The sequence below is a fragment of the Phodopus roborovskii genome, unplaced genomic scaffold (assembly GCF_943737965.1).
Source record: "Phodopus roborovskii unplaced genomic scaffold, PHOROB, whole genome shotgun sequence".
NCBI lineage: Eukaryota > Metazoa > Chordata > Mammalia > Rodentia > Cricetidae > Phodopus > Phodopus roborovskii.
Window position 1 is genome coordinate 3,926,997 of NW_026125052.1, and position 14,189 is coordinate 3,941,185.

The 14,189-nt window shown below is 41.5% G+C and overlaps 1 protein-coding gene across 1 annotated transcript in view; it reads right to left on the reverse strand.

Moving 5' to 3' along the window:
- The window catches only part of Ppm1e (protein phosphatase, Mg2+/Mn2+ dependent 1E), a 118,753-nt gene extending 108,785 nt beyond the window's left edge, over positions 1-9,968 (reverse strand). The window contains exon 1 of the mRNA XM_051188982.1: positions 9,306-9,968. Within this exon, the coding sequence (XP_051044939.1) occupies positions 9,306-9,745 (440 nt within the window). The 5' untranslated portion in view covers positions 9,746-9,968. The remainder of the gene's footprint in view (positions 1-9,305) is intronic.
- Between the last annotated feature and the right edge of the window lie 4,221 nt (positions 9,969-14,189).

The window sequence follows — 14,189 nt, forward strand, 5'->3', positions numbered from 1 at the left end:
CTGTCTCAAAAAAACAACAAACAACAAAAACCCAATATATGTGGCTCATATTACAATTCCTATTAGGTAGAGGGGGTTGGGGTTTAACTCAACAGTAAAGCGCTTGCCTAGTAAATGCACAGCCTTCGGTTCACTCATCAGCTCCAAGAAGAAAAACAAACAGCAAAGCCGCATAACCTATGGATAGAGCCGGTTTAGAAATTTAGGTATTGGTTCCTCTTATAGAATGTCCTAAATCCCTAAATCGTGATCATAACCAGCCCAAAGTATTTGTCTCTTCTACAAATACCAATGGCAGCAATGGTATGTAACTGTGTTAAAAAAAAAAAAAAAATAAGGTGTTAACCCCAAATGAAATAGCACCCAGAGGAGCTGGAGAGATGGCTCAATGGCCCAGCACCCACATGTCTGTAACACCAGTACCCTCTCTTGCCTTCCCAAGTGCAGATTAAGTTTATTTATATATTTATACATATACATACATAAGTACAGAGAGAGAGAGAATGAGAATGAGAATGCATTACATATTGCCTGCATTTTAGAAGGGACTTTGGACTTTTAAACACTGTAGGCATTGTAAGACTATGGAAATCATGAAGTTGGACTGAGTATGTTTTGCATTACTAGATAGGTCATGAGCCTATGGGAACAGGGACAGAAAATTACAGTTTGAATGTAAAATGAACACCAGAAGCTCATGCATTTGAACACTTGATCTGTAGCTGCAGTGACGTTTTAGGAGGTTGTAGAACCTTTTCGAATGGGGCCTAGCTGGTAGACAGGGATGTCAGGGCAGGGCTTAGATGGTTACAGATGGCCCAGGTTCTGGCCCAACATTTCCATTTCCTGATCTTCCCAGATAAAACATGGCACACCTAAAGTTCTTGCAACCATAGATGGCATCCCATCCACCATGCCTCCCTTACCATGAAGCTATAAACTAAAATAAATCCTTTATTCCCAGGTTGCTTCTGCTGAGTATTTTGTTTCAGCAACAAGTCATACACACACACACACACACACACACACACACACACACACACACACGTAAACACACACACACCAGGGTGTGGCAGCAGATTTTGATACACAGTATGATAACTGTCAACTTGTCAGGATCTGTCTGTGAGTGACTTTTTAGATTGTTTTAAATCAGATTAGAAGACCCACTGTGGATGGTACTATTTCATAGACCAGAGTCCCAGGATAAATAAGAGAAAGCAAGAGAGACACCAGCGTTCATTTTCCTTTGCTTCCTGACAGTGGATGCAATGTGACCAGCTGCCTTATTCTCCTACCACCATGACTGTAGATGACATCTTCCCTATGACCATAGACTATATCTTCCCTGTAACACAAATAATAAAAAGAGAGAGAGACTGATAGATCAGAAGAGCAAAGCAGCCAGCCACTAGCTCTTATTTCTACGTCACAGTGAAATGGCAATCTTGTCTCCAGGAATCCTCAGAGACAATGCTCTCCATCAAGCCTCAGACTGCAATCCTAGAGTGCTGCTCTCCTCAACGTGGCTGGAGACAAGTTCTCTCATGAGACTCTTTGCTTCTTCCTTTTATACCTCTCAAATCCTCAGAGTAAAGGCCTGGGATCCCAAGGCTGAGTCTCCCTTGTGTGAGCTGTTTCTCTTTTAGATTGGATCAATTTCATGTGGCTCAGTGTGGCCTTGAACTCACAGAGACCATCTACACCTGTCTTCTGAACCCTAGGATTAAAGGTGTGTACAGCTTGTACCTAGCTTCTCTATCTAACTAGTGCGGCTGGCTTTGCATTCTGATACTTCAGGCAATCTTTATTAAATCATAAGCAATATATCACCACACTTCCCCATGACTGTTGTTAGTATTCAGGCATCTGTACTGGCCTGCCCTAGGGGTCCTGGCAGGATATGTCCTCAGATGCTGCCACTAAGAGCACCACCTGTGCACATTTGCTCTGTTCCCTTATAAAAGGTGGACCTCGCCCACCTCCAGTCTCTCTTTCCCTGGCCACCCTTCTCCCTCCCTCCCTTCTCTCTTTCCTCTCTCCCTCCCTCTCATCCTCTCTCTCCACTCCTATCCTCAGAGGCTGGTCTCCTCACTCCCCTCCCCTTTCCCATTCCCTTCCCCCAATAAAAATACTCCCCACTCTAGCTGTCTGTGGCAAGATGGCCTCTCTCTCTTTCTCTGCCATTTTTTAAACAACAGCCATAGACAACTTCCTTGACTGTAGACTATATCCTCAAGGCATGAGCCAAACCTTTTTATTTTGTCAGATATTCTGTCAGTGATGAGAAAAATAACCAATGCGCAGGGCCTTGGTATTATAGTCCAGGTTAGCTAAACTCACTATCCTCCTGCCTCAGCCCCTTAAGTACTATGGTTACAGAAGGGCCATCATGCTGACATTGTTTGGTTTATTTGCAGAGCTAGAGATCAAACTGGTCATCTTACACATGCTACACAAGTGTTCAACAACTGAGCCACAGTCCTGACCCCACCCCCGCCCCTTTTTTTTTTTTTTTTTTCCTTTGAGACATGATCTCACTCTGCAGGCATGGCTGTCCTGGAGCACACTGTAGACCAGGCTACAGTATCCATCTGCCCCTGCCTTCTGAGTGCTGAAATGGAAGGCATGTGCCACTATGCCCATATATTTCTTATATACCAATATTACACAATCTTTTTACTTGCATTTTAGCTCATTTCTGGAACATACTATTTTTTAGAAAAATTATATGTAACTAAGAAAATAACATGTTTTATGCTTGTATTACAAAATTCAACCTTAAACTAGTAAAAAAAAAAATAATTAATTAATTAATTTGTGTGTAAGGGGTACACACAGAAGCCAGAAGAAGAACCTGAATCCCTCGGAATTGAAGTTGTAGGCATTATGGGACACCTGTCTTGTTGCAGAGTGCTGAGATTTAAACTCTGAGCCATCTCTCTAACCTCTAATTATTGCAAAACTTTTTAAAGTTATTTGTTCCTTTCATGAGAACTAAAAAATTTTAAACTAGGATATAAAATCCTTAAATCTATTTAATCAGGCACAGGTGAATCACACAGTTTGCAATGTCCTGAAAATTAGAGAAGATACGCCTCTGTCAACCTCTTAGCTCCCAGGCTTGCCACAAAATCAGTTGCATTCAGAGCAAATTACCAATCTCCATAATTACAGCAAATATTAATAGCACTTAATTTCTTTATTTTTTTTCTTGGCACTACTGGGGATTGGATACAATGTCTTCCTTATGCTAAACAAGTAATTACCACTCAGCTATATCCTCATACTCAGCTCTTAATTTTTGGAGATGTGGTCTTGCTATAGCATGGGTTGGCCTCAAATAGGCCATCCTCTAGCATCCATCTTCAGAATGCTGAGAATTACAGGTATATACCACCATACCAGGCTTAATTGCATATTTTGTATATAATAGATTCTACCATTATTTTCCTTCACTCTCAGGAATTCTTTTAGGTATACCTCACGGTGAGGACTGCCAGTTGAACAGTGGAATTATAAACATTAGTTTCTCAGAAGATGAATGCGACAAGAGCTTCCATGAGGAATGTGCACTGGGGACTCTGGAAGGGCACATAGAAGAGACACTTGGTTCATTATAGATGGGGAGTGGTCAGGGTAGGTTTCCTAAAGAAACTGGTAATAAATAGACACCTACACAATACACAAGAGATTAGGCTGGCCACAGATGGACCATGCTCATTCTCAATGTGGGAAAAAGACACCATTGCAACAATGCAGATATTAAAGAGACAATAACATGCACACTGATGTCTTCATAGTCTGCAATTGCTGGAGTGTAGTTGCTAGAAGTGGGTGGAGTGGAGAGTGATTTCAGAGACAAGGCCGATGAAGTAAAATGGAAAGCTCACTACCTTTCATCTGGAGACCAATGGGGATAACTGGCAAAGGGTATGTAGGAAACAACTGGGCTTTGCCTAAAGGTCCAGTCTTTGTCCTCAGGTCCTAGGAAGAAACCTTTCAGTGCCCATAATCTCTGATTACATAAAAAACTATCCCTAAATGCAAATGTCAGTGAGAATTCTGAAAACTGGGACTTGGGTGAGATTCTTAGACTGTCAGTACTCTCAGCCTATCACTGCATATTCGGTAGAGAAGGATACCACAACACAGAGCATAAAGGTGCCTAATCTCTGCCACTCTCCTACAGGGCACCTCTTCCTTGGGCTGGTTTTAATCTGTAGTTTGTCCTTGTAATAAAGTATATCCATAGTGGTCAATGAGTTCTGTTTGTGTTTCTAGAGAATTATTGAATTTGTGGGTGGTTTTGAGAAACTCTCCAACTTGCAGCTGGTCTCAGGAATGAGGGTGGTCTTCTATGATGTCTTTCTTCTAAACTTTGTTGGAACTCTGTCTTTACAGTGAGGATCAGAAGTCCTGGGTTGACTTGGAAGTTTAGGACTATGCCCTTAACCTTGCAGTTTAGTTAAGGTCAATTAAGGGTAAAAATATCTAAGCTATGGCTGGCAAGATGGCTCAGTGGATACAGAAGCTTGTTGCCAAACCTGATGACCTGATCTGAGTTCAATCCCTGGGACCCACGTGGTAGAAGGAGATAAATTAACTCCCATAAGCACACACATATGTGTACACACACACACACACACTTAAATATAATATATACTATTAAAAGTTTTTAATGTTTTAGTATAACACTTATACTAAATCTATATAAATCTACATAATCTGAGGCTGGAGAGGTGGTGGGTGGTTAAGACCACTGACTGCTCTTCCAGAGGACCTGGGTTCGATTCCTAGCAGCCACATGGTGGCTCTCAACCATCTGTTATTAACTAGGCATGTGGTGCACACATGCCTAAGTACACATAAATACAATTTTTAAAAAAAGAACAAAAGAAAAACTATATAGTCTAGTCCAAGAGTAGTAACTTTGGCCACAAAAGGGTAAATAAAATAGACAAGATGTGACAATGGCCGTGAGAATAGGAAAATACACATTTGTGAGATATTTACAGGGCTAAATTAACAAATCAAATGTGAGGGGTCAAAAGAGAAATCAGGGATGGATCACTAAGTAGCTGGATGGTAGAGCACTAACCTAGCATGCAATCCCCATCAACATAAAAAACAAAAGCACAGAGTGCCAGGTTTTGTTTTTGTTTGGGGGATGGAAGAGGAGGATGGGCAATCAAGTCTGAGAAGGCTTTTAGACACCCAGGTAGAGTTGGAATCCATTAGCATAACCACAATGGCTAATCATGTGAGTGGACGGTATCGATGAGTGACAAGTCAAGCAGACTTGAAGAGGTCGAGTACAGAGCATCGATATTAAGAAGATAGGAAGGATACTCAAAAACTCAGTGAAGTAGCAGCATCAAAGCTTAAGAGAAAGACTTGGGAGCCAACTTGGGAGTAATACTAAGCTGTATTTATATTACCCTTTTTGTTTATGTAAAATTTCCCCACTTTTTAGTGAATACTTACTTTTTATAACAAAATGCTTAATTTTTGAAAGGACTAATATAATTTTTATTTATTTACTTTCCCATGTATATATGTAAAAAGGAAACAAAGCCAAATGATTTTCTGACCTCTCCCAAAGTCATCCATGATTCAACATAAGTGAATTATTAGTGTCTATAACCAATGATTTTGTTTTCCAATCCATTTTGAAAGTGCCGTCTTCAATGCTACTGCAAACCATCTGGAACTCCTTAACTTTGCCAGCCTGCTGCGATAGTTTTCTCCCGCTTGGGAAGCCTGTCTCAGCCGAAATGAATAACCAAGAAAACAAGTGCTTTGAAAATTGATAACACACAGATTTAGAATGAGATCTCAGCATATTTGTTTCTCACAGATTGAAACAAATTGATCCTTAGTATTGTATTATATTGTTGCTGTATTGAATTGTACACAATACTCACTTAGGAACCTACACAAGTGGCCTCATACTCTCACATTCAAATTGGATGTAACTATATATATATATATATATAGTATATATACATATATATGTATATGTATGTATATATATATGTATGTATATGTATGTATGTATATATATATACATATATATATATTAATTTGAGAAGTAAAGGGTCAGAAGATATGGCTCAATGATAGACTAGATACCTACCAGGAAAAAAAGAAGCCAGCCGTTGAGGCATACCTTGTAATCCTAGTACTTGGGAGATAGAGGCAGGAGATCTTTCTATAGGGGTGTGTGTGTGTGTGTGTGTGTGTGTGTGTGTGTGTGTGTGTGTGTGTGTGTAGTGGGGGTAGGGGTAGGAAGTGGGAGACTGGGGGAGTGGTTTGGGAGTTGTTAACATTTTTAAATTATTGTTATTTCAAAATGTTACATGTTGTTTGCATATAGCAGAATATACCTATGCACAATTTTCCATTTTGACATTTAAAGATAAAAATTTTATCCTAAATGTTACTCTAAAAAACTTTTTAGCTAGAATGGTAGCCCACCCATTTAAGCCTAGTACTTAGGAGTAGATCTCTTTAAGTTCCAAGCCAGCCTGGCTTACAGAGTGAGCTGCAGGGCAGCCAAGGCTACACGGTGAAAAAACCAAATCTCCCCCACAAAAAGGAATTACTTTTATTTTATGAATGTGAGCTGAATATACGTGAGCACATTCATGTTTTGTGCCCAATGAGGATAGAAGAGGACACTGGATCCCCTGGAACTGGACATGGGTGCTTGCAGCCAAATCTCAATCTGCAAGAGCAGCAACTCCAACTTTTAAGACACTTTAAGTGGCCTAAACCTTCATTCTTTTCTTAGCTATGTACCTAGTTTTTGTTTGTTTGTTTGTTTTGTTTTGTTTTGTTTTGTTTTGTTGTTTTGAGGCAGGGTCTCTCTGAGTAGCCCTGGCTGTCCTAGAACTCACTCTGTCTTTCAGGCTGACCTTGAACTCAGAGATCTACCTACCTGTGCTGTGATTAAAGGTATGTACAACTACCCAGCTAAGAAAATATGCATTTTTAAGTCTTCATGAAGTATTTGTAGTCAGAATTACTTCTAGGACTGGAGCGAAGACTCCCGGTTCTGAGCACTTACTACTCTTTCAGAGGAATGGAGTTGGATTCCTAACATCCACATGTGGGCAATTCACATCAGTCTATAATTCCAGCTCCAGAGAATTCTAGACCTCTGACCTCCACAGGTACTGCACTCATGTATACATACCCTACACAGGCACATTTTAAGAAAGAAGTATTTCTAAGTATTTAGAAATTCAGACATTTAAGAAGTCAACACTCCAACTATATCAAGGTATTTTGAGATTTGGTGATTATGCTGGAAACTTGCAATCATTTATACATGGCTTTTTTTTTTTTTCTCCAAAATCTGGACAGAGGCATAGTAGTCTCACCTGTAAAATGAAGAGCCTGAATAGAAAAATGACCTAACACTATAGAGTCAACTGGTCCTGATTCTTGTGACTAAGTCTTAAGCTTTCTTAGAATAATAAAAACCAAAACTGGCTTTACACATTTTAAAACTTTTAACTCACTAAGGACCTTAAAGATACTTTACATAAACAAGCCAGCCATTTTATCTCTGCTGGCATCAGAACAAAATACAGTACAAAGTCTGACTTTAATTGTGTTAGTTTTATCTCAAACACAAGCTTCTGCTCTCCTACAGTGATCACCTTATTTAACCATTTCCTAATTTATATGTACATTAAAATTAGCCTTGTTTCCTTTCACATTAAAAAAAAAAACCCACATCTTACCACCTCACTGTGTACATCTCATCATGAGCATCTCAATTTTAAAAGCCTTGAAATGTTCAGGACTTTACTGTATTAATGACAGGGTAGGGGAGCATTCTCTAACGCTTAAACTGTGTCCCTTCAAATCTGTAAATGTAAATACTAAAACTATCCAAAATTCCTTGGCTTTTGTAAACATTTCCATTATATTGTAAGCAGAAGCTTTGGTGTCTTTGAATAGCGAATAAAAATGCCATTCTGTAGGTCCTTTTCTTTGATAGTTTACAAAAGAAATACTCTAAACCATTAATGCTGTTTACCCCTGGGTGGTGGTATTACACGCCATTTTATTTTTGCATTTCCCCAAAACACATTATTCCCTTGATAATCGAACATTATTTTAAAATTAATTACCAGACGGTTTATAAAGTGTGGCATCCACCCGGTCCAATTCTACAGATCTGCTCAGTAAGAATTTTCATGTTGAAAAGCGGCTGCTTTAGCAGGAGAATGGTTTGATCAGGTGTCTAGGGTCAGACAAAGACAAAACAGCTTTCTTTTCCAGGCCCTTCTTTTTAGGCTTTAAAGAAATTCAGGAGGTGGGTTTGAATTTAGCTGAAGTGAATCTTGCAGTAGTAAACTTTTTGGGTGGTCAGAGTAACACCTTTTTTTTTATCACAACTATTTGCTGAATGGCAAAAGACTTGGGCTTACCAGTGTTTGCAGAGACATTATTTTGGAACAATTCCGTCTGGAAAGAAACGCAATTGTAAATCGTTTCTATTTCAAGCCCATAAAAAGCAGAACTCGGATGAAAGGCAAAGCCTTGACCTTTCTATTTTAGACTTTCATCTGGGTAGCTAAGCCATCTGCTTTACTCCACCTCCCACCCCATCTACTTACTTAATGGACTGAAAATACTGCACTTAATTGCAATTTTACCAAACCAGGCTGACTTTTCTACTTTAATGAATTACGGCCGCCGTCTTTTCACCTAAAGGCTTGCCTGGTAGGGTTTTACTTACCCTCCCTCCCTTCCCAATTCCTTCCCACCTCTCTCAATTTTGAGCTGTCAAATGTCTGTAAAGTATGGTACTAGGCTTTCGCGTAAGAAAGCCATCTACAGAGCTTTTCATTTCAGCCATGAGCACCTGAGGGAAAATCTGGGGGTCTGGGCTCCTTTGGACACCGGGACGGTATTAGCTTTGTTGCAGTTACGCAGAAAGGCACCTCACTGTCTATAAAGGAGTCGCGCGTCCCCGCTGTCCAACAAGGAACGCAGCCCGGGAAAGGGCAGACAGACGAAGGTGGGAGGAAACCCCAGGAAGAAGGGCGCCTGGGAAGAATGGGGAGCCCAAGACGGGAGGGAAGACCTTCCCAGAAAGGAGCCGGGGAGGGATGTGCTAAGTGGCCGTGAAGCTGGCCGAGAGAGCCGAAGAAGAGGGCTGGGAGCAGACGCTGAGACCCCGCCCGGGTGCCCCTCGGGGACGCGGGTGGCGGGGACGGGGACTGGGACCCAGGCCGGCGACCGAGAGACGACGGCCCACCCGCGGCCGAGCCCCGCTACTTAACTATTTGTAGAGCTGCTGCAGGCACAGGTCCAGGCTCTCGCCCTCCACCTCCTCTCGGGTGATGCGCTCCGACAGCGGCCGCGGGAGCGGGGGCAGCGGCGGCAGCTGGGGCTGCGGCGGCGGCGGCACGGCCGAGTGCCCCGGGGCCGCCGCTTCCTCCTCCTCGCCCTCGGCCGCCGCCTCCTCCTCCACCGCCTCCTCTTCAGGCTCGGGGTCTTGGTCCTGCTCCCCCTCCTCGGCCGCTGCTACTGTCGCAGCGTCCTCCCCCGGTTCCTCCCCCGAAGCCTCGGCCGCCTCAGCCGCAACCAGCTCGGCTTCAGGCTCGGGCTCAGATTCGGGTTCGGGCTCTGGCTCGCCACCGCCGCACGGTCCGCGGAACTCGCCCAGGAACAGCTCCAGGAAGCGCCGGTAAGTTTTCTCCTCAGGGATGCAGCCCGCCATCGTTGCTCATGCCCCGAGGTCCACCGGGAAGGGGGTGGGGGGTGAGCCCAGGAGAAGGAGGAGGGGGCTGCTTCGGAGCCTCGCCTCCCGCGACGGAGGGGGAACGGCCGCACCGGCACCGGCGATCAGCACTGGGTTGCCTGGAGAGGGCTCCCGCAGGCGTGCGCGCCACCGAGCTCGGACGTGCGCGGTCCGGGGACGGGGGCGGAGCGCGCCACCCTTCTCCGGTCTGGAGGGAAAGTTGGTGGCGGGCGCGCGCACAGGGTCCAGAGGCGGCCCACCCGCAATCCCTACCGAGAGCTCAGCCCACGCTGCCTAGAGACTGTCGCCATGGCAACCGGTTCTAATTAAGAATTCCAGGGTCCTTCCCGTCGAGGCTGTGGAGTGGTAAGGACACTGAACTCCTGCACTCCAACTTCGAATGGCCCTACTGGGTGAAGACCCTAGTTTAAGAGTGAACTAAAGCATCTCTGTTAGTTCCACTAGGAGTGTACTGACTTCATTTTCCTTGCTTGCCTTAGCATATCTGCTCACACGATAGCACACAGTAAACACTTTTAAATGGAAAAATTAGAGGTGGGGGCACAAGCACCAAAAGGGGTAGTTTGCTTAGGCTCTTTCATCTAAGTATCCCCATTTCTCAAAAAAGATGTGGGAAATAGTAATTTATTCGCTTTAAAGTCCAGACTTTCCAGCGGTGGCATTGGTATCCAGATCTAAGTCTCGAAGCTTTTTGAAATTTTTCCCTAACTCTGCTCTGTGCCTCACAATATGTCCACATAATATCTTATTTATATGGGGCTTTCCAGTTTACACTACAGCCCTCCAGGATATTATCATTACGGTTCTGTTTTACAGATAAAGAAACAAGCCTTAAAAACAGTGACTTTGCTCAAGGTCAGAAGCAAGCAATGCAACAAGGACTCAATCTGGTTGAAATGGTGCATTTCACTTGTAAGTTTTCCATCACACCAAACGCCCCTCCTTTGTTACTGTATAATGCACATCATATGCTATCATAAAATCTGTATTATTGTGCGTTTTGTTTGTTCTTCCCCACCACCTCCTGTGTCTCTTTTCTTTCTTGAGCTAAAACTGACTTTACTCTAATTTTCTTACCAAACCTGTTATTTTCAAGCTCCCTGGGGATGGTGTTAGTGGTGGGTGCTCAGAGGGACATGTTATACAGCTGTATGGTTGAGAACATCATTGCTGCATACTGCCTTGCCCATGACAGCATGTAATTCACCACAAACATAGTGATTTTTTCTCTGCTCTGAAAAACATGTACTCACAAATTATCCACTCCATTTATTGTTTTTGGGTTTCAGCTGGATTTAGGATCTGAAATTCCATTTCTAGTCAGTTATTAATGGCAGAAGAGGGTGTGTTCTCACCAACTGTTTTCCTATAATACTGTATTTTTAAATCCCTGACCTGATACTGTTATTTTAAGATTAAGTGGGTTGGACTTACTAATGGTATCACATAAAATAGAGTTCTATGCTCTCTCCTAGGTCAAGAGTAAATAATACATGATAGAAAGTGTATATAGTAAATTATGCACTTGGAATTTTTTCTAAGATAAATGGAAAGACTCAATTAGTCTATGTAAAGCAACTTCTCTGAGGAATGCCAAAGCCTTCAAACTAATTTCATTTTCACCGTACCTGTTCACTGCCATTTCAGGAAAACTAGAAAAGAGCTGGGTGTATGCTGAGTCCAAGTCCCACCTGAACCACCTATCAAGTTTCAGATCATCCAGGGCTATGTAGTGAGGCCTTGCCTAATAATAAATAATAACTAGGAAAGACTGACAACCTTTTAGGCTGCAGCAACTTTAAACGTCCACTTTTACATTCCAATTACTATCTCCAATTTTAATATGGTGACATTTAGCTCAGGAGTGCGTAGCTGTCAGTGGTAACAATGCATGTCAAGCTACATCTTCTTTCATAATGTAGTTTCCTCCTTCATTTAGATGACACTTGTGACATTAATTTATGACTCATCCCACACATCAAAGGGAAATGATATATGTTGGTAAAACATTACTTCTAAGAATAAAAAGAAAAGCCCACACCTCAGTTACTGGAAATGAGAGGCGTCTTTGCTTGTATTAATATACTCCTTTACAAAATCAATATGGATCCTATTGCATTCCTTTAGCAAAGGAGCTGTTGGCAGCTACTGACAGCAGTGGTAGGATCCCAAAGCAGCTGTGTAGGTGGTTTTGCCATTGTCAAGATTTTTAGTCATTATTCATATTACTTTGCTTTCCTTTCTCCTCACACCTCTCTAGTCCACTCTACTTACTTTTTGCTTAATAGAAAATGTAATGAGTCCTGACACATTCTTAGACTCTCCGAGTTGTCTCCTACATTCAATTGGTTTTTCTCAGACCACCTGATATTTCTTCCTGGCACTTAACATAGTTTGTACTTTATTTTCATCTTTGTATTTATCTTATTATGTGCATTGTGTCTAGAAAAAAAAGACTACTTTACTGCCACTGTATTTAAAAACAAATTTAGTTATTAGCACTTAATATATGACTTTAGTTTTTGCTGAAATATGCAACATTCTCATTAAAAATTCAAGTTATGAAAAAGTATAATGTATATAAAATGCAAAGTGAATTACTATGAGATACTTTTCATACAAAGAAAACATGCACAATGTCCTTTTACGGATTTTCATAGTAATGTTTATAGGGTAAAAAGTTGAATTTAGTAGCTTCTTGTATAACCCAGACATTTTCTGTTATTTACCCAAGAGAAATAACTTGCTGTAAACATACATACATGAAAACCTATACATGAATGTTCAGTTGTGTTTATAACATCTCAAGACATTGAAGCAATATACAAATCCACGAACACGTAAGATGGATAACTATAGTATATTCATACAACAGACAACTACTTGTCAATAAAAATAGATGAACTAGGCTAAGTATGGTACATGCTTAGAATCCCAGAACTCAGAATACAAGAAAGATTAAGAGTTGAACTAGATGTGGCAGTGCACACCTTTAACCCCAGCTCTAGAAAGGCAGAGGCAGTTGGATCTCAGTGAGTTCAAGGCCAGCCTTGTCTGCATATCAAATTCTAGGACAGCTAGGCATATATAATGAGACCATCTCAGAAAAAAAGAAAAAAGGGGAGGGATTTGAAGTCAAGCCTTGGTACATATTGAGTTAAAGGCCATCCTGGGCTATGTGAGATCTTCATATGTCAAGACAAACAACAAAAACCATACCTGTTGAGAGGGCTGGAGAGATGGCTCAGCATTCAAGAGTACTTGCTTCTCTTGCAAAAGAACTCCACATGGAGGCTCAAACTGCCTGTTTAACTCCAGTTCTAAGGGATTCAATGCCTCTTCTGGCTTTTTTTTGGGCACTGAGCATGTACTTGGTACACATACACATATGCAGACAAACGCGTATACATACAATAAAAATAAAGACATACTGAAAAATAAAAATGGCACAAAAGAGTGTCTGGAGAAATATCTCAGTTGAGAACACTTATTATTCTTGCAGAAGACATGAATGATTCCTAGCCCCTACAAAGCAGCTCACATCCTCCTACAACTCCAGTTCCAAGGGATTCAATACCCTCTTCTGGCCTATTAAGTGTGAGACATGAATGTGGTGTGCATACATACCCATAGGCAAAACACTGATCACATAAAATAATTTTCAGTTGTACAAAAGAATACATATTATTTTATCCATATGTTTTTTTTCTCTTTGTAGCTTTAGCTGTCCTGGAACTAGCTCTGTAGACCAGACTGATCTTGAACTCAGAAATAAACCTGCCTCTGCTTCTCAAGTGTTGGGATTAAAGACATGCACCAACACCCATATGGTATTCTAAAACATAGGCAAGACTAAACCAGATGTGATGACAGGAGAATAGCTAGTTTAAGGTCAGTCTAAGCTACATGGCCAGAGCATCTCAAGAAAAACAAATGAAGAATGGAAAAGGCTGAACTAACTAAATGTGAGAACACAGGAAGAAGCTAGAGGAAATAGTGAGTTTACTAGCATGTTCTCTCACTCAGTGTGGTGGTACGTGTCCTTCAGCACTCAGGTGACAAAGGCAGGTACATCTCTGTGAGTTCAAAGCCAATCTGGTCTACCATAGTGAGTTCCAGCACAGCCAGAGCTACAGTCCAAAAGAAAAAAAAAAAAAAACCAAAAATGTTTCTATTTTAACTGGGGGATTATATGAGTTATGAAATTATCATTATCAAAGTATACATTAAAGATAATACAGATGTAGTTCAGCAGTAGAGCACTTGCCTAGCATGTAAAAGGCTTAAAATATACACTTAAAATAAGTATATTGTACGTAAATGATTTATCTCAATAAAGTTGACTTTTAAAAAGCATTGACTTCAGCTGCCTTTCAGGTGTCACTTGGCCAGTGGGAGGCTC